This window comes from Brachyhypopomus gauderio, chromosome 16, assembly GCF_052324685.1.
Source record: "Brachyhypopomus gauderio isolate BG-103 chromosome 16, BGAUD_0.2, whole genome shotgun sequence".
In the NCBI taxonomy this organism is placed as follows: Eukaryota; Metazoa; Chordata; class Actinopteri; order Gymnotiformes; family Hypopomidae; genus Brachyhypopomus; species Brachyhypopomus gauderio.
In genome coordinates, this window is record NC_135226.1 from 14815368 (window position 1) to 14836352 (window position 20985).

Consider the following 20985-nt stretch of genomic DNA (forward strand, 5'->3'; position numbering starts at 1 on the left):
AATGTGGATCATTCAATTTTTGAATGTCATTAATGTCTACTGCTCCAAGCTCAGGCTGGAGCTGCTGAATTTTAGGTGCTTTGGCATGAAACTCAACCCCTGTAAACATGGCCTGAGCCAACATGGCAGCCACGGTCGGCCTGAGCTCGGCTGTCTTGGAGTGGCTCCTTCAGCAGAAGCCAAAATGCTCCTTCACACAGTCGTGTGGTGGCAGAGCAAACGTCTCCACCTTGTGCAGTCAGTCCACGGGCCATTTTTTTGTCTGAATACTGAAAGGGACATACAGAAAGAAAGAGAAGCAGGGATGTCTGGGTAATCGGCTCACGTCCTCTGGACAGCTCCGCGTTTGAGGCAGAGAGACAGCAGGAGGAGAGGAGACACGGACAGAGGCGGAGTCTGGTGGGACGTCTGATTGTCGGACAGAGGCGGAGTCTGATGGGACGTCTGATTGTCTGATGCGTGTCTACCGCTCATCTCCGGGCTTGGCATGATTTCTGCGGGGTGGGTTATCCAAATCTGGTGGGTCCGCCCACGGGCGGGGTCTCCAGACGCTGGGGGGCGGGGCTACTGGATGGCCCCGGGTCTGGTGGCCACGTAGACGAAGAGGACGATGAGGAGCACGAGGATGACGAGCGTGGGCAGCACCACGGTGGCCACCTGCTCGCGCGCCTCCTGCATGGCCTGCTTACGCTCCTTCTTGTCCTTCCACGACTCCTTCTTCGGCTTGCCCTTCAGCTGCCGCATGACGCCCCGCCCACATCCACACGGGGGAGGGCCCCCTCACACTTTCACACCCTTAGAACACTCGATCCCCCCGCGCACACACACACACACGCACATGCCAGGGCAGCAGTGATCACATACACAGACCCTCCTGATCAACGTCCTCAGCCTGCAGAAAAACAGTGTGAAAAAGGCATTCTTTATTTATTTACTGACAGGGGCCTTGCATTTATAAATGAAGCTGGAACTGCACAAAATGAGTAACATTTTGTAATGTTACTATTATATTATTATAATTATTATTAATAATACAATTAATAATATTTATTATTATAGTTATTATTGTAACATTATTGTAATGTTTAAGCATGAGCAAATGGGTCAATCCAGAAAATATTGTGTTTTTATCCTTTTCTGGGTTCCTGCAGAAACTTTACACCTGTAGCCATGGCAACTGTGCAAAGACCAGCAGTGAGAACACTCAGAGGGGAAAAAAGTCACATTCAGGGTAACACATTAATCCCCTATAAACGTGTACCCCCCATACACGTGTACCCCCCCTCCCCGAATAAAACAACAGCACGAAAACAAACAAACAAAAGCTCACACACACACACACACACACACACACACACACACACACACACACACACACACACACACACACACACAAGCGAAAACAGAAATCCAGCCCAAATCCCCACAGTGCCCCTCCCAGGCAAACAGGAAGTGAGTGTAAAACGTTAAAACTCATGTACGTGTGTGTGTACTACAGTAGCTCAGTCCATTGCACTAAACAATCTAAAGGAAAAACAAACATTCACTGCACACCCACTGCTAAAAGTCTTCATTTCAATATTATACCATCAGATCAAATACGAAACTGAGCTAATTAACAAGAATCATGAAGAAACACTGAACTATTTAGGGCACGGTGACATTTCTCTCGCATCATGTCACTCGTCTGTAATCACGGAGGAATCGTGGTGCTGTTGTGCACTTGGACACTTTATGAGGACGATCTAAAGTTTAAAGTGGATCCCTCCTCTGATCCGGATGAGTCTGGACCCACTTCAGCCCCAGCAGCACAGCTACAGGTGGCTGTGTCGTGCAACCTCGTTCACTGGTTCCGAGTGGTCGGTATCCTCCGACACCATGATCAACTCTGTCCGAACTCCCAGTACTCCCAGTACAGCACGTTTAAAGTTACGCTCGCCGTCCGGGCCGAGAGTTCAGAACTTTTTAGTGCGACTCGTGGTCTCGGCACAGCGCACGCGCCGCCCATGCACGGTGAACGGAACACATGTGGCGGACCCGTCCCGTTAAACGGGACCGAGACCACGGGGAGGGGGGGGCGCCACAAACGCACCGCACGTCTGAAAGTACTGGGTCCGAAACGTCAAGATCCACCACGGCTCAAACGGAACCGCCTCGCCTCGCCGTTCGCCTCCACCTGAAACCGGACTCCGTTGCCGTTTATAGCCCGTGGACCGGGAACGCGGACCGAACTCACGCACTTCCCAACACTTTTGCTTACCTCGTGTCTGTTTAATCAGATATTTACCGTTCACGGACCCCCTCGCCGATATTTATAGCACTTTCCGCCGACTGTATCGCTGTTTTTCTTCCGCTCGTGTGCCGGTCCGGTGGGTCTTGGACCGGTCGCGGGGCTCGTGCGCCGTCTCGCGTGCCGCTGGATTACGTGGCAGAGGAGCGGAGTCAGTCTCGCGCGCCGCGGAGACGAGGAGGCCGGAGCGACGAGAACGCGCGCCGGGTGTCACGCGCGTCTCCGCGTTGAGAGGGTCGCTACTCGAAAACAGCTGCTTGGCGTCCCGGTGACGGAGCAGATGGGAAAAGTGAACTTGACGTGTTGTAAAACCGTAATAACAACGTAGTTATTCATTTATTTGTAAACACACCCGAGCTTACTCTGCAATTATGTTGATTTTCACGCAAAGGTGCGTGTGAACTGTTATGGTTCCAGTTGTATGTGACACGAGCCCATCATCGTCGTATACATACAATATGAAATGATGTTTATATGAATTTTGTCCCAAAGGCAGACTGTTACAACAGACATGTTATTCTTATAAATCACACTTAGCAACAAATACTATGCATGTAAAAATCAAAATTAAAAGATACAATTAAATTCATAGCTTTATTTACTAGAATTCTCTGAGAGAAATATACCTGCATGATTTGCCTGAGGCTCATAGCGTAAAATGACAGAAAATATTCTCTAGTTTCCAAACTAGTTTAAACAGGGAATAAATACGAATAGAGGGGCACTTGGATTTCTATGTACTGAGGCACACTTTTGTACAATGTGATGTGTGTGTATGTTAATGTTAAGTGTACAGTGTGTGTGTGTGTGTGTGTGTGTGTGTGTGTGTGTGTGTGTGTGTGTGTGTGTGTGTATGTTAATGTCATTGTGCAGTACGTGTGTGTGTGGGTGTATGCATAGCTGGAGTGGCTAATCGGGAGATTCGGGAAGTTTCCAGATGGGCCGGCTCATGTCAATCTCTAGTTTGGGCCGATTGGGAGGGAAAAATAATTTTGGGCCGGATTTGAGCATGAAACTCTCGGGCTGAAAAAGGTGCCCACTCCGGCCCTGTGTGTATGTATATGTGTGTGTGGGGGTATGTATATGTTAATATGAGTGAGTATGCAGTAAGGTGAGTGTGTGTGTGTGTGTGTGTGTGTATGTGTGTGTGTGTGTGTGTGTGTGTGCGTGTTCATCCCGTGGGCGTGCAGCCCTGGGCGATGCCGTGACTCTGCTCTCTCTTGGTCTCCCAGCGCTGCAGCGTTGACTCCCAGCGCTCCACTTCCGGCTCAGCCACACACACCAGCACCTGGACACACGGGAGCAGAGAGACCCTCACCACCACAGCTCAGAGAGACCCTCACCACCACAGCACAGAGAGGCCCTCACCACCACAGCACAGAGAGGCCCTCACCACCACAGCACAGAGAGACCCTCACCACCACAGCACAGAGAGGCCCTCACCACCACAGCTCAGAGAGACCCTCACCACCACAGCACAGAGAGGCCCTCACCACCACAGCACAGAGAGGCCCTCACCACCACAGCACAGAGAGGCCCTCACCACCACAGCACAGAGAGACCCTCACCACCACAGCTCAGAGAGACCCTCACCACCAGAGCACAGAGAGACCCTCACCACCACAGCACAGAGAGACCCTCACCACCACAGCTCAGAGAGACCCTCACCACCACAGCACAGAGAGACCCTCACCACCACAGCACAGAGAGACCCTCACCACCACAGCTCAGAGAGACCCTCACCACCACAGCTCAGAGAGACCCTCACCACCAGAGCACAGAGAGACCCTCACCACCACAGCACAGAGAGACCCTCACCACCACAGCACAGAGAGACCCTCACCACCACAGCACAGAGAGACCCTCACCACCACAGCACAGAGAGGCCCTCACCACCACAGCACAGAGAGACTCTCACCACCACAGCACAGACAGGTGCCAGGGCTCCCAGGGCAACCGTCTGACCTTTGAACCAGGACACGGCCCCTATGCCAAAACGGGCCAGCGATTATCTGGCTGGAGGATGGGCTCACGCTGACTGCAGACGAAATCCTGGTGTGGCTGAGGTCACAGGCCAGAACCAGATCCATTCCAGATCCGGAATAGAACAGATGGAATAGAACTGATCCTGTACCTAATGACCATGACTTCATGGTTGTTATACTGTACTAAAAGTACTATAACTGTATAAAGCTATATTAAGTGGGTTTGTTTTGATTCAAACATCTGGCAGTATTATAACATTTAAACCCCTTACAAAAAACAGTGAGAGCAGTCTTGGATTTAAAGCCCTGCAGGTCTGGGGATCACCTTGCCAGTGTCCTGTGCTAGAGATTCTGGTGTGCTGTCTTTTGAGGTCCCCCTGGATTGCTCAGCACAGTCCTGAGGTTCCACCCCATTCTGTTCCACCTCTGTTTTCAAGCTCTCGAACTTGGTGCGGAACCAGTAGTGCGCCTCCTGCAGGTTGTCCGAGATCTGCTCACGGAAAAGGGTTACGAGTGGAAAGCAGAAATGAAATGGAAGAAAAATTAGTGTATCATTTGTTTCTGAACTGGGGACCGAATACTCAAAAGATGTCATTTCAAAAGTAAATTTTTTGCAAATACATTGAATCCTGCAATTGAACTCAAGAGGGTTCAAGTGTACAGAATCATTTGTTGTGTGTCATTGAGCACTCTGACCACATGAGTATCAGTGATAGCAGCAGCTCTACCTGCTGGGACTCCAAAACGACTTCCCTCATTTTCACCTCCGCTTCATCCCTCTCCACTCTCAACTTTACTACACACCTCTCCAGCATCTACACACACACACACACACACACACACACACACACACACACACACACACACACACACACACACACACACACACACACACACACACACACACACACACACACACACACAGTTCAGCACCAACCACTCACTATGTATTTCTAGTCTGAGGCAGAATTAGATATTATTATTCTCCTGTGACAGACATTGGAAGAAAAAAAATGAGGAAAGAACAGAAGATGACAGATAGAGAAAAAGAGAGAAAAGAGAAAAAAGAAGGATAGAGAAAAGTAACCTTGCATTTCTCCTGTAGTTTGTGAGTGAGGTCTTTGGCTGCCTGTAGCTCCCCCTGCTGGCTGGAGGACAGACTATGCAGCTCTGTCTGCAGAGATGCCATTTCACTGCGCACCTTTAGCAATGACTGAGACTAACAGACACAAACAATTTTGTAACTGTAACACTGAGGCATTTAACCATAAAACTAGCATTGTCTTTCTGATCCAAAGTGAATGTTGTCTGTAAGCAATGGGGTGTGCTGGTATCTGTTAATGTATGTGTTTATTTCCATGTTTCCTCTATTGAGAATCTACTGAGTTTGTGCATATTTGTGCGTTTGTATATACATGTGGGTATCTCACACCTGTTCCAAACACTTTCTCTCATATTCATTCTTTGAGTTTTCCAAGCTTGTAATTTCTGCTTCCAAATCCTGTACAACAGATAAAAGAATTTTACCAACTCAGGTGAAGTCTGTGTTACAGTTTGTGAGATGATTTAGGCCATCAGACCTATAGTGTGGGCTTGTGTTTATTGTGTGTTGATTGTAAAGTGCCCTTGGGTTCTCAGAAACGTGCTGCATGCGTGTAATTCATTCAGATAACCTATTTTTTGGGCTGCATGTTTCACCTTTATTTTCTGAGAATGGGCCAAAGCCATTTTGATGTCCAGCTGCTGCTTCAGCTGGGCCTTCTGAGCTTTAATTCGAGACTTCTGACTGGACACTAGCTTGTCCAGCTCAGCCAATTTCTCCCGTAGGTCCCGATTGGCTCGCGAGAGGTCATGTGACCTGACTGAAGCATTATCGAGTGCTTTCTTCAGCTGATGTGGGAGCAGAGGAAATCAGAGAACAACAGAGCTAATGAAAGTTTATGTTGAAAACAAAGAAAGAAAAGTTGAACGAATAACAAAAGTACCTCAGATATTTCCTGGCGAGCTAGCTTCCTCCCACAGTCCTTTTCTCTTTGGAGCTGCTGACCGAGGGCGTCAACCTTCTCAGCCAAACACCCAATCTCTTCCCTCGCGTCATCTAGCTCCGCCTCTCTGAGGACGGAAATATGCATACAAGTACTCGCTCCAAATTAAATCGTGTCACATATCACTTGTTTATCCCCCCCCCCCAGGCCCCCTCCACCACACACCTATGCTTGAGGGTGCTATGGTGCTGTTGTTGGCTTTGATGTAGTTTCTGCTGTGCGGACCGCTTGGTGTGTAAGGCCTGCTCTAAATTCAGAGCGAGCTTCCTGTTGTCCGCCTGAGCTGTGACCAACCCCTCACGCAAAGCAGCCACCTAGAACAACCCTCAGATTGGGTTCCAGCCTTTGTTTACGGTCTCGTGTGTGGGTGTGTGTGTGCGGGGGTGTGTGTATGAATGTAACCTGTTCGTGCGTAGTGTGTATGAGCAAGCTATGTAGATTTTCCACTTCCTCTTTGAGTTTTTGAATTTCTTGTAGACTCTGTAGTCTAACATAACACACAACAAACAGATTTCATTATTACAACATGGAGTCTTTTATCATTTTGAACACACACACACACACACACACACACACACACACACACACACACACACACACACACACACACACACCTTTCTCTCCGAAGTGTACATAGCTCCTGCTCTTTGCCTCCTGTCTCAGTCTGCAGGACGTCAGTGTTTTGCTGTAGACAGGAGTGAGACATTACAGCGTCCCCCTGCGTCTCACTCAATTAATCGTGTCTCTCTCACACACACACACACACACACACACACACACACACACACACACACACACACACACACACACACACACACAATGTGTCTGTGCTGTAACTGCAGTGTGGCCAGTTGCTCTCTCAGTCTCTGGTTCTCTCTCTGCACCTCCTCTCTCTCTGAACCAAACAAACACACCTGACAATCCTTCATTCGTAAATCTTCCTGCACCTGGGACACACATGTGTGAGCACACACACACAGACACACACACAGACACACGCACAGAGAAAATAAGAGAGAAAAAAAACAGGAAACTTTCTTAGGGAGCACAAGATTAAATATTAAACAGGTTTATACTGCCAATTGTGAGTAATATTAAACACATTAAAAAAAATTTTTTTTGATTAATAAATCCTAAAAAACAATTGAATTCAGTGAACAAACCTGAAAGCAGGCTGGGTGTTGACCTTAAATTCTAATGATCATACTTGACTGACACCCCTCTCACCATCTACATTACTCAAGCAGCACTACACACAACACCACATGTGGGGACAATTTGGCTAGTCCAAACAAATATACGGATGCTGATTTGAAGAAGGGCTGCGATATTTGCTAGGTTTTCATTTTGAGGGTTTAGCCGTAAAAGTGGTTTATAGCAAGCTTCATTAGTTCACAGACAGTAAAAGATGGAGAGAAAGTGTGTGTATACCTGTTTGAGCTGCCCCTGCCGACCCTCGTAGGTCCCACCAGTGAGACTATGCTTGCTTAGTGGCTTGTTGAATTTGCATTTATTATAACACATTCTGTAACGTTCTTGAAATGTTTCAGGTGAGCACAGAGCTCAGGTGTATGATGTGTTTAGGAAAAGCCTCGAGTCTAAGCTAATCTACTGGGTAGCCTATTAGCAATTGTTAGTCATAGGCATAACGACACTGAATGTTAAATGAAACAGTTGCGTGCATGTTTTCTATATGCGCTATATGATGGGGAGGGGTGATGATGGCTCAGTAAGAGGCTTGCATGTTTTTCACAGACCTGACTATGTGCAAAAGATTAGCTAGATTAAAAATGATTACAACAATCCTCATCGCCATTAACCTCACCAAAAATGTTCCAAAATACAAGCAAGCTAGTTCAAATGTTAACCTAAAGTGTCTCCAACAAATCCACTTGTCTAAGGAGCCCTTCTGGTGACATCCATTTTTAATAAAATTAAGGTGTGGCCATGAACTATGAAGGTGAGGAAATGAGATTCTTATGCATGGAAGGACTTAGTAAGAATTGATGAAGTGGAAACATTTAGTTGTGACAACAATGAAGGTATAGGCCATATGGTGGTCTAATGACACCTTTTAATGATTACTAATTTGCCTAATATATGATATATTTACCTGAAATTGCTGATCCGAACAATCAATGATTAATAAAGGAAAATCATCAAAATGATCAGGGGTGCCCAAACTTTTGCATACCTTTTCTTTAGAGGCAGAGTGAATGTATTTTAGCATTATATATAAAAATGATACACCCACCACTGTAGGATGGATTACTGGACCTTGATGTCTTGGTGACATTGGGCTTATGTAGCAGCACATGGTTTATCATGTACTCTGTACTTCTTGAGAGCTAAAATATTATTCAGTTCTGCCTTAATACTTGATCAGTCTGTCCCAATGAGATTACTGATTTGTTTTGAAGTATTGAAGTATTTGCAGTTCTTGATTTCACAGATCTACTGGCAATTCCACAGATATCTGAGCAAGATTTTAAAAGTGTATCTCCCGTTACGAAAACTGGATTGTCAGCTGTTGCTGTCTGCCACAACAGTCAGCCTTCAGTTCCTCTGGAAGGAGTCACCTGACCGAGAGATTCAAAGCAACACTTTGTGCTTCAGAAGAAAAGGAAATTAAATGAACAAAAGCTTTCAGTAAGCAGAGAGGAAATAGAAATGTAAGGAGAAGATGTGGTCCACAAAGAAGAGGAGAAAGAAGTTGGATAAATTTCATCAAGAAAGACAATGACTTTAATCAGATATGAGCTGTGAAAGGAGGCGAGACAAGACATGTCACTGTCGACTGGTGTTTCACAGAGAACAGCACCCAAGAAATGGTCGAATCCTCCAAATAGGTTTTGTCAAGTCACTAAATCTGGAGATTCGTTTTTCACAAAAAAGACACAGCTCAAATTGGCATCAGCAGTGTGGCCCAAGACACTTTAAGGAAGAGGCCGGCGTCTACACTTTAGTTGTGCTACACTTTCATTTCCTCATCTTCTGTTCAGTTGTAGACTCAGCTTACATGGATAATATTCCAGAAGCACAAATACACCCAGCAGCTGTAACATGTGCGTCGCTGTTCATGCGTGCTGCTTTAAATCAAAGAGAGGTCATTGATATATCCATAAATTCTGATCCCACTTTATATTATAAGGATCTATGTGCCAGACATATTTAGCCCTTTCAGCAAAACACCACCCACGGTTCGTCACCCGCATTGTTGCATGGCCGAGACGTTGGCGTTTACAGCTGAAGTTCTTGCTTTAATAACCTGTTTGTAGCGTTTGGTGCACCTCCACCTGTGGTCATGTAGCCTCTCATAACGTAACCTGTCACTTCTGTCAAGTGTTCATCCGTGTGCCATGTGCTTCCAGTATGCAAATGAAGTATTACTTATTACACCATGTCTCACTGCAAGTCACCCCAATATATCAGCAAAATTAATTCCAATATCCAAATAAAAAATAAAACAAAGAACCTTGCTTTGTTGCTCTTGATGCTGCATGTTATCACAGTGCCTCAATCTCATTCAAACGCCCAGTTTGTCCAGTTTCCACCCTTGATAACTACTACCTAATTACATGATTAAAAAGAACATCAGTCATTCTTCACAGGTAGCAGTGTGATTATTGTGATCTACACTGCTAATCACATCTAGATGTCTAGGTAGCTAGCCACCGCACAGGCCAGTCCGCCAGTCAGTCAGAACCAATCCATAACCTACACTGGCTCGCCAGGCAGTCCAGCAGATGGGGTTTGTGATATCAAGAGTGAGTGTGTGTGGATGTGTACCTCTGTAATGGTCTTCCATAAAATAGTTGGTGTGTGTGTACACATGTGTATTTGTGCACACTCCTGTGTGTTTGTGTGTGTGTGTGTGTGTGTGTGTGTACCTGTGCGTATTTACTCTCTAGAGAGGAGCTTGTTTGCTGTTGCACTGTGCACTCCACCTCCAGCTGTTTAACCTGAGCCTGAAAACACACACACACACACACACACACACACACAGTGAGCCTGAGAATCAGATATACACACAAACATAAATGTAGAATAGCGTATGACTGTTAAATGTTATCATTTGTGTATGTGTATTCCAATAATTTGGATGGATGAGCAAATACTTTTGGCAATATAGTGTATGTGTGTGTGTTCATTCATATGGCTATTTAGTACTTGGGTTTGTGTGTCCATATATGTGTGTGTGTGTGTGTGTGTGTGTGTGTGTGTGTCCATATGTCTCTTTCTCACCTGAAGCTTGTTGTTCTCATAGGACAGCTTGTTCTTACTGTCCAACAGCTGCTGCAACACCTGCTCTACCTGCTGGGAGAGAGACAGAGAGAGACAGAGACAATGAGAACGATATTCAAGTATCACGGGTGATGAGTGAGGGTGATGCCACCTTACACAACCCTCTGACCACCTGACACAACCCTCTGACCACCTGACTTCTTGACTTCTATACCTGCTGATGTTGCACAGCTGCCAGACTTCCCATCATCCTCCTGTTCTCTTCTTCCTGTTTCTGCAGGGTGGAGTTTGTTTCAAACAACTCCTCCTGTCAGAGGAGTGATAGAAATTTTAAAATGTACCAAAATCACCAAATTCATTCGATTCTTTCCGTGAATCTATACCTGGAGCTCAGAAAGCCGTGTTTCTAAAGAGTTCCGCTCTTTTTCCAGTTTAGAGACTGTTGCAGTCATCTGAGAGACGGGGAGGAGGTTAGAACGATGTCTGCCGTCACAAAGACTTTATTTGTACAGAAGAACGCCAGGCGTGTCCATGTGAAGTGTAACCCGGCAGCTGGGAGATGGTGTGTGTTGTGTTCACCTCATCTCTCTCCTTCTGCGTGCTCTCTCCATTCCTAACGGCACTGTCTGCTTCCTCCCGCAAGCGTGCAATAGTTCTCTCCAACAGGTCCTGATGAGTGGCAGAGGTCTCCAAGGCAACAGCAGAACTCTGCTGCAGTTTGGCATGATCGGACCTCAGAACCTCCCTTTTTAGGAAGAATGAGCACATCTGATTGGCTGCTGATCGTGCCAGTCTTTTATCATGTAATTATATATACACAACTTAAATTGATATACCTGCAAAAATCAACCAGGCACTATACTAAAAAACACTTATATCTAAGCTTAACCACACATACCCTGTATATAACCAACCTGATCCAAACCTGTGTGTAACCCACACCACACCAACCCTCACATTACTGTTACTTTCCCTTCCTTTAGAACTTTGGCTTAGTTGGCTGTGTTCCAGGACTGCAATTCCACTATGGTCCACCCAGTATAAAAGTACATACCCACAAATTAAATATGACAATTTAATCTCATAGTCAATATTTAATTTCATATTCCAATATCCTGGATTACAGAGTCAAAATAACAAGAACTATGTCAATGTCATATTACAGGCTACAATGTATGTAGATTATACCTGTATATTAGCTTTGAATGCGGGGTTAAATTAGCAATAAATACCACACACAGCCGTTTTGTTTGCGGTTAGATAACTCACAGTTCTTTCTTAACCAAGAGCCTATCGGCTAGCGCCTCCTGCAGTTCAGACTGGATATTTCTCCTGGCAGTGTCTAACAGCAGGTCCTGTTCTTTCACACGCTGGGCCGCACGGTCCTGCTCCATCTAGAACCAAAACAGCATTAGTCCAAGCGAGCTTGGTTTAACACATGACATCACCCCCATCCGTGTGCATACCTGGTGCATGGGAGGTACTTCCTTCTACAACGCTGAAGGGTTGTTTAGACTTAGCCTGTCATATCTGTCTGCGCGCCTGTCTGAAATTGCCCATTTTGACAGGCGGACAAACTTTTAAAAGCTTCTTCTAAAAAGTTGCTTATATCACTCAGATGCTTCCTTCAAAATCTCCTTGGAAATAATATGAATAGAGAAAGTCAGCTGTGGTAAAAACACTCCCAGGGATTATGTTTGTGCATTTGTTCAGGTTTGCAACATCATGACTGTCATGTGTTCCTGTCTCCCCCCCTTGTCAGTCTTGACTTTTGTTTTGTTCTCTGTGTTTGCGTGTCTTTTATTTTGACATTTCCTAGTTGTCTCTGGTTTCACACCCCTGCCATGTTCCCTGCCCCTCGTTATCACCTTCAGGTGTGTCTTGTTGTGTCCCTTGTTTAGTTGCTGTATTTAAGTCCTGTGTTTGGTCCTGGTTGTTGTGGGTTATTGCATGTTGTCAGTTGTATCTTGTGAGTTGAATGTTGTTAAGCTGTATAGTGTAATTTGTGAGTATTCGGTTTGTCCTTATGACTTTTGTGTTAGTTATTGTTATCTTTGGTCTTTGTATGAGTTGTATTGTTTTTGTGTTAGACATTTACATTAAACCTCTTGAAAGCTGCATATGCGTCCCACTGGCTAAGCCAGGTTTGTTACAATGACGTTTTACAGCTTGAAGCCTGTCTGACTGAACCCTAACTAGCATGTGATTTGGACTGAACCCAGTATACAGCATGTGATTCAGTTGTCTGAATGTGTGTGTGCTTGTATGTCCAGTGGCGGATGGTGCTCTGCCACTGGGGTCTGTCCTCTCTCCCCTTCCTGCACCCCATTCAGTCCCCCAGGGGGCTGTGGATCCCGGTTGAGAGTACGCTGTGCGCAATTGGCTGCCGCTTCTCGCCGGTGTGTGATTGGTTGTGTACGAGTTGTATCCGTGTTAAAATTGTAAAGCGTCCTTGGGTATATAGAAAGGCGCTATATAAGTTGAACATTCATTCATTCATTCATGAGTACTGTTAACTTCAGACTAACCATCATGTGATTTGGACTTAACCCAGTCTAGCGTGTGGTTCTGACTGAACCCAGTCTAGCGTGTGGTTCTGTCTCAACCCAGTATAGCGTGTGGTTCTGTCTCAACCCAGTCTAGCGTGTGGTTCTGACTCAACCCAGTCTAGCGTGTGGTGAGGAGTGTCACCTTCAGGCTGATCTGCAGTCGGCTGTTCTCCACAGTAAGGGAATGAAGTGCTGAACTCAAATCAGAACACTGAGTGTCCAACTGATTATTCAGCTCCTAATAGACAGAGACAGGACGTTGATTATCAACATGAAATACAAATGACCTAGACTGGGCTAAGTGAATGCACATTATGACTGGTCTGCTACATACAGTGCGTGTGTTTGCTGCCACGGTGTGTCTTGACTGATGTGTGTGTGTGTGTGTGTGTGTGTTTTTGTGTGTACCTGGACTCTATCTGCAGCTGCTCTCAGGTCTCCTCCATCCTTGATGAGTCTGCTGTTTTCCTGCTGTTGCTTCTGCAGAGCTACTCCGACACTCTGTACTCACACACACACACACACACACACACACACACACACACACACATGCACTCGTATGTGGTGCCCAGTCTTGTAATTACATTTTTGAACGCTTACATTTAGATTACGTTTGAAGTCTCTTCTATTTTCTCTTTCTTACCTTTAACTCATTGGTTAGCTCTGATACGAGAGTCTCTTTATGCCCTAATGAGCACAAAACATTGTGTGTAGTTTTAGTTCAATTCAGATTTATTTGTGTAGAGCTTTTTTTATGTGTGCTGTTATGAAAAGTTGTTGCAGACATCATCTATTCAGAGAATGCAGGTCTAGGCCCCTAATGAGAAAGTCAAGGTGACAGTGGCAAGGAAAAACTCCCTTGGAAGAGCATGAGGGAGAAATCTTAAGAGGACCCAAGGCTCAGAAGTGGAACCCAGCCTCCATACTGCACTCAATGTTCAACACAGTCCTGTTACCCTGTTGTACACACCTAATTGGTCCCCGAGCTGCTGACACTCTTTCTGTAGGTATCGTATAAGGTTGTCCTTCTCTTCCAGCTCCGCCCTTACCTCCTGTCCGTCGACACGTAGGGCATGGCAGTCTGCCTGAAGGACCTTCACCTATAGATCATTAGGAGATGGTCATCTATGCTTAGCTATCAGTCTGAAGCAAATTTAAGGCAATCTGTGACTTTTAGTGAGAAATCCGTCGTTTTAAATTGGCATAACGTGCCTTAAGGTACACCTTAGCTAACACTAGATAACATTAACAAACAGTGAACGTCATTATTAATATCCAAATATGTTTCTTAAAGCAGAATGATTCCTTTGCTCTGTTTTCAGGAAATTGAACCATATTCATGGATAGATTTACAATCATTTGTAAACATATTCCAAATCAGAACCAAAAAAAAATCAATTTGATTCCTCAGGAACAGCTCGCATACAGATTACAGAATGTAAAGTGTGTGATTTGTCAAGGTAGTTTAAACCTTTCTTTCTTCTCTGACCTGCTCTCTCTCTCTCTCCACCACTCCCTCTATCTCCTCCACTCTCTGCAGCAGTGCATTGTGGGACTGCTCAGACTCCAGGCGGGCTGCTGTCTCCTGCTCCATCTCCACCTTCATCTGAGGTCAGAGGTCAGAGTCAGGAAGGAATATTAGTGTGTCTGTTCTTACTGTATTCCTAACAGGCTCTTTGACCTGGGTGACCTCTCACCTGTTGCAGTTTCTGGCTCATCTGAACTTTTACCACCTTCAGTTCATCTGCTGCCATAGCAACATCCTTCTGGGTCAGGAGAGCATGTACAGAGAAGTACAAACGATGCTATTGTGTACAACAGTACAGCAGGAAACGTCACACTGAAATCACATGATCACTTCATACTGGTTTGGTAGACATGATCTATTTAGACTGTAATTGGTAACAGATTCTCATGAAGATCTGTATTTGAGAGTAGGTGAACTATATGCTGTTCAACTCCTCTCAAATTGTTCTGCCAAGGTGGGTTACACAGATAATATACTCTAGAAGACATGCACTTTCTAGAAGATGTGTTATAGACGAGATATACTAATGTATGAGCCATGTTCTAGAAATACTTCAAAAAAGGTCACAGCAACATCGGTTTTCTAGAAGCACTGTACTATAAGGGCGCTGTACCCAGCGAAGATGTTAAGTGGAGTTGTACATTAAAAAACATGTACTTTCGAGGAGTGTGAGACGTCCAGCTTTTGTCTGAGTGTGTGCGCCTCCTGCCGTGCCTCCTCTCTCTCCCGACAGGCTTCCTGCAGCTGGTCCCTCAAACGCATCACCTCCCTCTGTGAGGAGCGCTGCTCCTCCTCACACTGCTCCTCCAGGGCGGCTAGCCTCTCCTGCAGACGTGCTGCCACGTGCAACCCGGAGTGCACGTGAGACAGAGAGCAACGGGCGCTTAAATGAGCCTGTGCGGTCACCGGAACGTACGTACACACACAGCAACACACGTTAAGAAAAAAAAGAGTGTGTGTTTACCTGTGTGGGATGGGTTAAGCTCTCTCTCCGTCTCCAGACGGAAGGTGGTCAGCTTCAGCGTGTGTAAGACGCTCTCCAGTCGGCAGACTCGTGCCACCAGGGACTCACACTGCCGCCATAGCACACTGTCCCCCCCTGGCATCAGAGCTCGGTACACTTTCACCGGGCTCGGCGGCCGAGGGGGTACCGTTCTGTCCGAAGGCCTCGCCCGCCGCTCCCTGGACACGCCCAACGAACCCAGCTGCTGCACGACCTCTTCCGTCTGCCGTTCAGCCACCAGGAGGCGCTGCTGCAGGAGGGACAGAGACTCTGGGGCTGTCGCTCCAACACTCAGAGGTGGTATCGTTGGCCTGGACATTACTAGAGTGTGGACAGCAGACCAATTTAAGAAGCATCAGTGACATAAATGGAATACGCCACTCAACTTGGCGCCCACACATTCATTCACTCTTGATCTGTGTTGAGCTCCGGTAGCCCAGTCACACTGCTGAATGGACATGGCGTCTACTGGACATTCTAGGAGAAGACGAAGACAACACTGTTATTTAAACTATGAATCTGTCCACAGACACCTGAAGGCAGTTGTCCAAAAGTGATGAAAGCTAGAAAGTCAATAACAGAAAAAAAACTGAGAACGACAAAAGAAAGTAAATATTTTAGTCCAATTTACTAGGCTTGGACGTGTTTCATTCATTCATCAATCATGGTATTAAGGTGAAAAATATTGGACTTATTAAAATAACAAACACACAATAACACGTGAACATTAGGAATCTAAAATGTAAACTATTGATTTTCAAGAATATGTCAACTGATAGTGGTAGTGTTTTAAAGGCTTGGACAGACAACCGAGTATCCTTTAAGATTTATGGAGTTACCAAGAGACAGCACTTTGTCAGTGTGAAAAGCAAACAAACAACTATGTTAACGTTAAATAGAAATCAGTAGCTTTTAAAACAGGACTTGGCTAGCCTAAATCATGTGAAGAGTTCACAAACAGAGATGTGTGGTCTCGTTATCGTTACCTGTTAGCTAGCAGGGTTAGAGTATTAAAACCAGCAGAGATTGAATTCGTATTACTAAAACAACGGCGTGAGTTATTGCAAAATAAATAAACAAGACGACTATACTGTCTGATATTTTTATTTGTTCCACCAAATATCTAAAACATTGTTTTGCTCAATTCGTTAAACACTGGATAAACTATATTACGCTACTCACCTCATGGACTTCCTCACAATTTTTGTTTCTATGGAGACAACTTAACGTCTTCCCTAGAGCTGCGCCTGCGCTGTATCCCTCCTGGACGGCAGGGGGCGATAGTCACAACAACAGTGTCTGTGTTTGTTTTGCTGCGCATGCGCTATATCCCTCCTGGGCGGTAGGGGGCGATAATCACTCCAACAGTGTCTGTGTGTTTGTATTTCGAAGTCGATGGTGCCGGCCGAGGTTTCGATAAGTTGTTGATCTCTTCAGTTGTGTTAAACGTTGACGTTAGTTACTCGATCGGTTCCTGATGAGGACGGGGAGCTAAAACTACTCACCCTAGCCACCTAAAAAGACTAACGGGGAATATGGACGCGGTGAAAGCTTTTAACACGGAGGTAGGACATGTCTGACTCGGTTTGATCGGTGTCTGCTCGGTGTCTGTGGGATGTCGTAGCTAACTCAGCTAACGTGGCTAACAAACACGCGCAGTAACCACAACACTCGTCGTGTTTTCTCAAAATATAGATCCATTTAGTTTGAATAAGTGTAAAAATCAATAAATAATACATAGTTAACTAACTGTGATCAGGTTTGGCGCGGTGGGTCGGTTATATGGCTGGTTCAGAGTGAGGCCTTCCCCCAAAGTCGCGAGTTAGCTTCCTCATCTTCACCAAACGCGTTTAAAAGACCGTAAATGTGTTATTGATCATCGTCTGATCGATTGAAACATCGGTTCTCGTGTGTTGTTGTCCTCCTGTGAGCGGCCAGCGTTACACCTGCTGTGAGTCTCGCCCGTGTGTGTGAGTTCAGGCCCAGTGGTGGTGAAGTTCGGCCCTGTTTACCTCAGTGTCCGTGTGAAAGTGTCCAGCTCATGTAACCAGTTCATATAAACGCCAGCTAGCTGCACATTAACATCACAACGCAAATATAACAACGACTTTAATTTAATTTCTAATTAATGACTAATTTCCTGACATTTCGAAGCGCTCGTGCGGCTACGGGACAAATGCGCGCGCATTTCACAAACATCCTTGTTCGTTTTGTTTTTGTTTGTTTATATATTGGTGCGTTTGTTATTTTTACATGTTCTCATTCTGTGTGCTATAAAGAATAGTTTCACTACCTACTGAACGATAACGGGGTTAGTTATCTCCTGTTTTATCTAGTTTACTTACTGTATGAGCCAACTTGGCTTGTGAATGTTCCTTTGGGTGTTGGTTTGTTTCCTTTACCAATGATAGTGACTGTAATGTTGGACGCTGGTCTTTTGACTTGGGGAGGGCGAGCTTGGTCTGTTGAATATTGATTATTTGAATACCTGCTTACCATGCTAGTAACACATTATTACATGATTTATCCTCTCACTTTCACCACTGAATACCCCCAAATGTGCTGTGACTACAGTACCATTCCCCAGGGAGAAGTAGCCATGGCTCTTGGGGGCTTCGGCCTCACTTCTTGACTGAATTAAGTGCAGTAAATATTTTAGCACAATTACAAAGAGGAACTAGAGAATATGTTGTTTACTGCCCTTATTTAGTCATAGTAATGCATTGTGTACCGTACTCGGTGTTTAATTTGTCTCATTTAACATCAATGTGATGTAGGCTAGTTTACTTTTGTGATTGCAAGATACTGTGCATGCTCTCTGTAAGAAAGCGCTGTTCATTCTTTATTAGTTTAGCTGTTGTAGTGTGTGTGTGTGTGTGTGTGTGAGGGGGGGGGGGAGTTTTTGTACTTGTTTTGTACTTAACTCCAGCTAAATGACCACTGCATTGTGAAGGTGTGATTTGTAATCATTTACTCGATCATGGCAGAAAGCACTTTTGTCATGTTATCCATCTAGAAATTGTGTGCTGACATGAGAGCACCTTTTGAGTGCTTAACCTTTGAGTCTTTCTGGACGTGTCTGCATGGTGCTGTTTGTTTTGAAGCGCTCCACCCCCACAGACCTGGCAGGCCGCCAGCCTCGTTTTATAACGTACACATCAATGGCGACTGTGTCCGATTACTGCATCGTTTAACTATTCTTTTATTACATTCTTATTGACGTGAGTTATGCCTCCTGATGGCTTTGACACAGAGTGAGTAATGTTGTCTCTTAAGAGAGCCGAGTGCTTCTCTTGCTGTATACTAGTGGGACTTTATGGAGGTGGAGAATAGTGATACCAAACTGTAGTACTTAAAGGAGCTTGGTCACTTTAGAAAGGTGTTTGCATGCCGAACCTGACCATACCATGTTTACACCGTTAAACTATTTTTGGTCTGTTTGTTTTGCTGTTGGAGTTACTCCCTGTGTTTGGACTGTTTGCCTATGAACTGTTTCCACACTTTGTTTTTAGTTCAGCGTCTCTGTGTGCAGTGTGGTAGTGCAGCTAGTGTGTGGTTGTGGGTGAAGGGGTGTGGGGGTGCTGGAGCGGAGCATATGTGTCATTTCTGTCTCTTCCATTCCTCACTCTCAGCTGCTGTCTTTGATGGACATGAAGCCACCGATTTCTCGAGCAAAAATGATGTCTATTACAAAGGCTGGGATAAAAGCTATCAAGGTAAAGTAAGAAATTAATCATGTGTGTGTGTGTGTGTGTGTGTGTGTGATGAAGGAACAAAGTGATTGAACTCTGATCATAGGAGGTATTAGCTAACTGGTCATTTTCCAAAGGTAATGTTTTGATCAGTTGTATGTTTGTTGGACCTGATTGCTAAATGTTCAGTCTTCTGATGTATCCTTGTTTCTTCCTTCAGCTTTATAAACATGTTGTTCAGATAATTGAGAAGTTCATCAAGAGGGTATGTAGTCTAATATTATATCTTGTACAAAACTTACTTGAAATTGTAATATGCATATTATTGCACCCTGTATTGCGTTCTTGATTTTAACCAGTTGGACCAATCTATTGATTTCCTAGAACTACCCATCACATAAATCACTTTTGTTAAAAAAACATTTGTAAAGATCTTTCAGGCCCAACACAATGGTTGTGTTTCCTGTCCTTTATACAACACCTCTATTCCAGTGAGGTTGAGAATGAACCCGTGTCCTGTCTGTATCTGTACAGTGCAGTCCGGAGCTGAAGGTTCCTGGTCTGTATGTAGTGGATTCCATAATCAGGCAGTCTCGCCATCAGTTTGGAGAAGACAAGGACGTGTTTGGTCCAAGGTTCCTGAAGAACATCACCATGACATTTCAGAGCCTCTACCAATGCCCTCCAGATGACAAGGTACTGACTGTCATAGATTTATTCTAATACCACACCAGGTGTAGTACCTGGTATTTGTCAGTGTTTGTGTCAACATAAACAAAAAGATCTGTAGCTTATCTTCTACCACTAGTTTATTTCTTAAATTTGATATGGACTGTTTGTGTATTTACTTAAAAAAACATGTAGTTTAAAATAGGATAACAGGATTTTTAGTATCTATGGTAAAAATGTATTATTTTTAGTGCTGTCAATTCCAGGTGCCGCGATTAAAAGTCCTCACCAGGATTTTGCTCAGGCTTCCTGGATTGTGTTGATTCCACTAATTTGACCTGGATTGCTAATTAGAAAATCTAGCAAGCTTGAGCAAAATCCTGGTGAGGACTTTTAATCGCGGCACCTGGAATTGACAGCACTAATTATTTTTTTTAATTATTTTAAAGTAGTGTTTTGATGTTCAAAATTTTGATCTTCAGCTGTGTTCTCTGCAACGTTCCGCTTCTTTTCTCCATGAAGGCGAAGATCTTGCGCGTGTTGGAGCTGTGGCAGAAGAACTGTGTGTTCAGCATGGATGTCATCCAGCCCCTGCTGGCCATGGCCTCTGGTGCCCTCACCCCCGTGCTGGAGAACGGCAGCGCTACAGAAGGTGCGGAGCCCTCACCACACACCCACCACGCCTGCTCGCCGGCTCCGTTTGACCCTACCGGCCTGCGGGGGGCGCCACAGCCATGCTGTGGTTTTTATTTGTTTGTTTCTGTGTCGTGTTCCCAGGGTCTCCGGCCACGGCGGTTCCGGTGCAGCCCACTCAGGAGGCGCCAGCAGCCACGGATCCCATCCAGACCCCCGCGGCGCTGGCTGCCATCGCTCAGATCCTCCAGTCCGCACAGAGCCTGGACGTGAGTCTCCAGAGTAGTGAACTACCACAATAACAAGCCCTTCCAGCATTAACTGAGACCTGAGTACATTACTAATC

The 20985-nt window shown here is 45.2% G+C and overlaps 2 protein-coding genes and 1 long non-coding RNA gene across 6 annotated transcripts in view; 2 read left to right on the plus strand and 1 right to left on the minus strand.

The window, feature by feature from the left end:
• Positions 1-743: 743 nt before the first annotated feature.
• ccdc150 (coiled-coil domain containing 150) lies at positions 744-16915 on the minus strand. Of its 4 annotated transcripts, XM_076975999.1 has the most exons (27): positions 16828-16915; positions 15607-15966; positions 15300-15478; positions 14812-14880; positions 14604-14720; positions 14085-14214; positions 13758-13801; positions 13523-13615; positions 13257-13352; positions 11835-11959; positions 11145-11310; positions 10949-11017; positions 10780-10872; positions 10566-10637; positions 10211-10288; positions 7139-7267; positions 6935-7005; positions 6723-6807; positions 6486-6634; positions 6261-6387; positions 5974-6165; positions 5708-5776; positions 5363-5494; positions 5004-5090; positions 4601-4765; positions 2288-3578; positions 744-892 (listed from the first exon to the last, which is right to left on the minus strand). In XM_076975999.1, exons 2-26 carry the CDS (start codon positions 15962-15964, stop codon positions 3462-3464), a joined length of 3012 nt encoding a protein of 1003 aa, XP_076832114.1. In that variant the 5' UTR covers positions 15965-15966; positions 16828-16915; the 3' UTR covers positions 744-892; positions 2288-3461. The 4 variants fall into 4 exon arrangements, with proteins under 4 accessions (XP_076832114.1, XP_076832116.1, XP_076832117.1 ...); XM_076976001.1 differs by lacking the exon at positions 16828-16915 and having other exon boundaries at positions 14812-14877; positions 15607-15964; XM_076976002.1 differs by lacking the exon at positions 16828-16915 and having other exon boundaries at positions 10566-10634; positions 15607-15964.
• On the plus strand, positions 13528-15775 carry LOC143477440 (uncharacterized). The gene is made up of 5 exons (XR_013121552.1): positions 13528-14117; positions 14655-14725; positions 14821-14884; positions 15376-15554; positions 15644-15775. It is a non-coding gene; the product is annotated as an uncharacterized LOC143477440 (long non-coding RNA).
• A 121-nt stretch (positions 16916-17036) lies between the features above and the next one.
• Positions 17037-20985, plus strand: part of scaf4b (SR-related CTD-associated factor 4b) — a 17855-nt gene continuing 13906 nt past the window's right edge. Inside the window, exons 1-6 of the mRNA XM_076976004.1 lie at positions 17037-17210; positions 19278-19361; positions 19558-19602; positions 19872-20033; positions 20529-20658; positions 20784-20908. Coding sequence (XP_076832119.1) covers positions 17181-17210; positions 19278-19361; positions 19558-19602; positions 19872-20033; positions 20529-20658; positions 20784-20908 — 576 coding nt within the window. The 5' untranslated portion in view covers positions 17037-17180. The remainder of the gene's footprint in view (positions 17211-19277; positions 19362-19557; positions 19603-19871; positions 20034-20528; positions 20659-20783; positions 20909-20985) is intronic.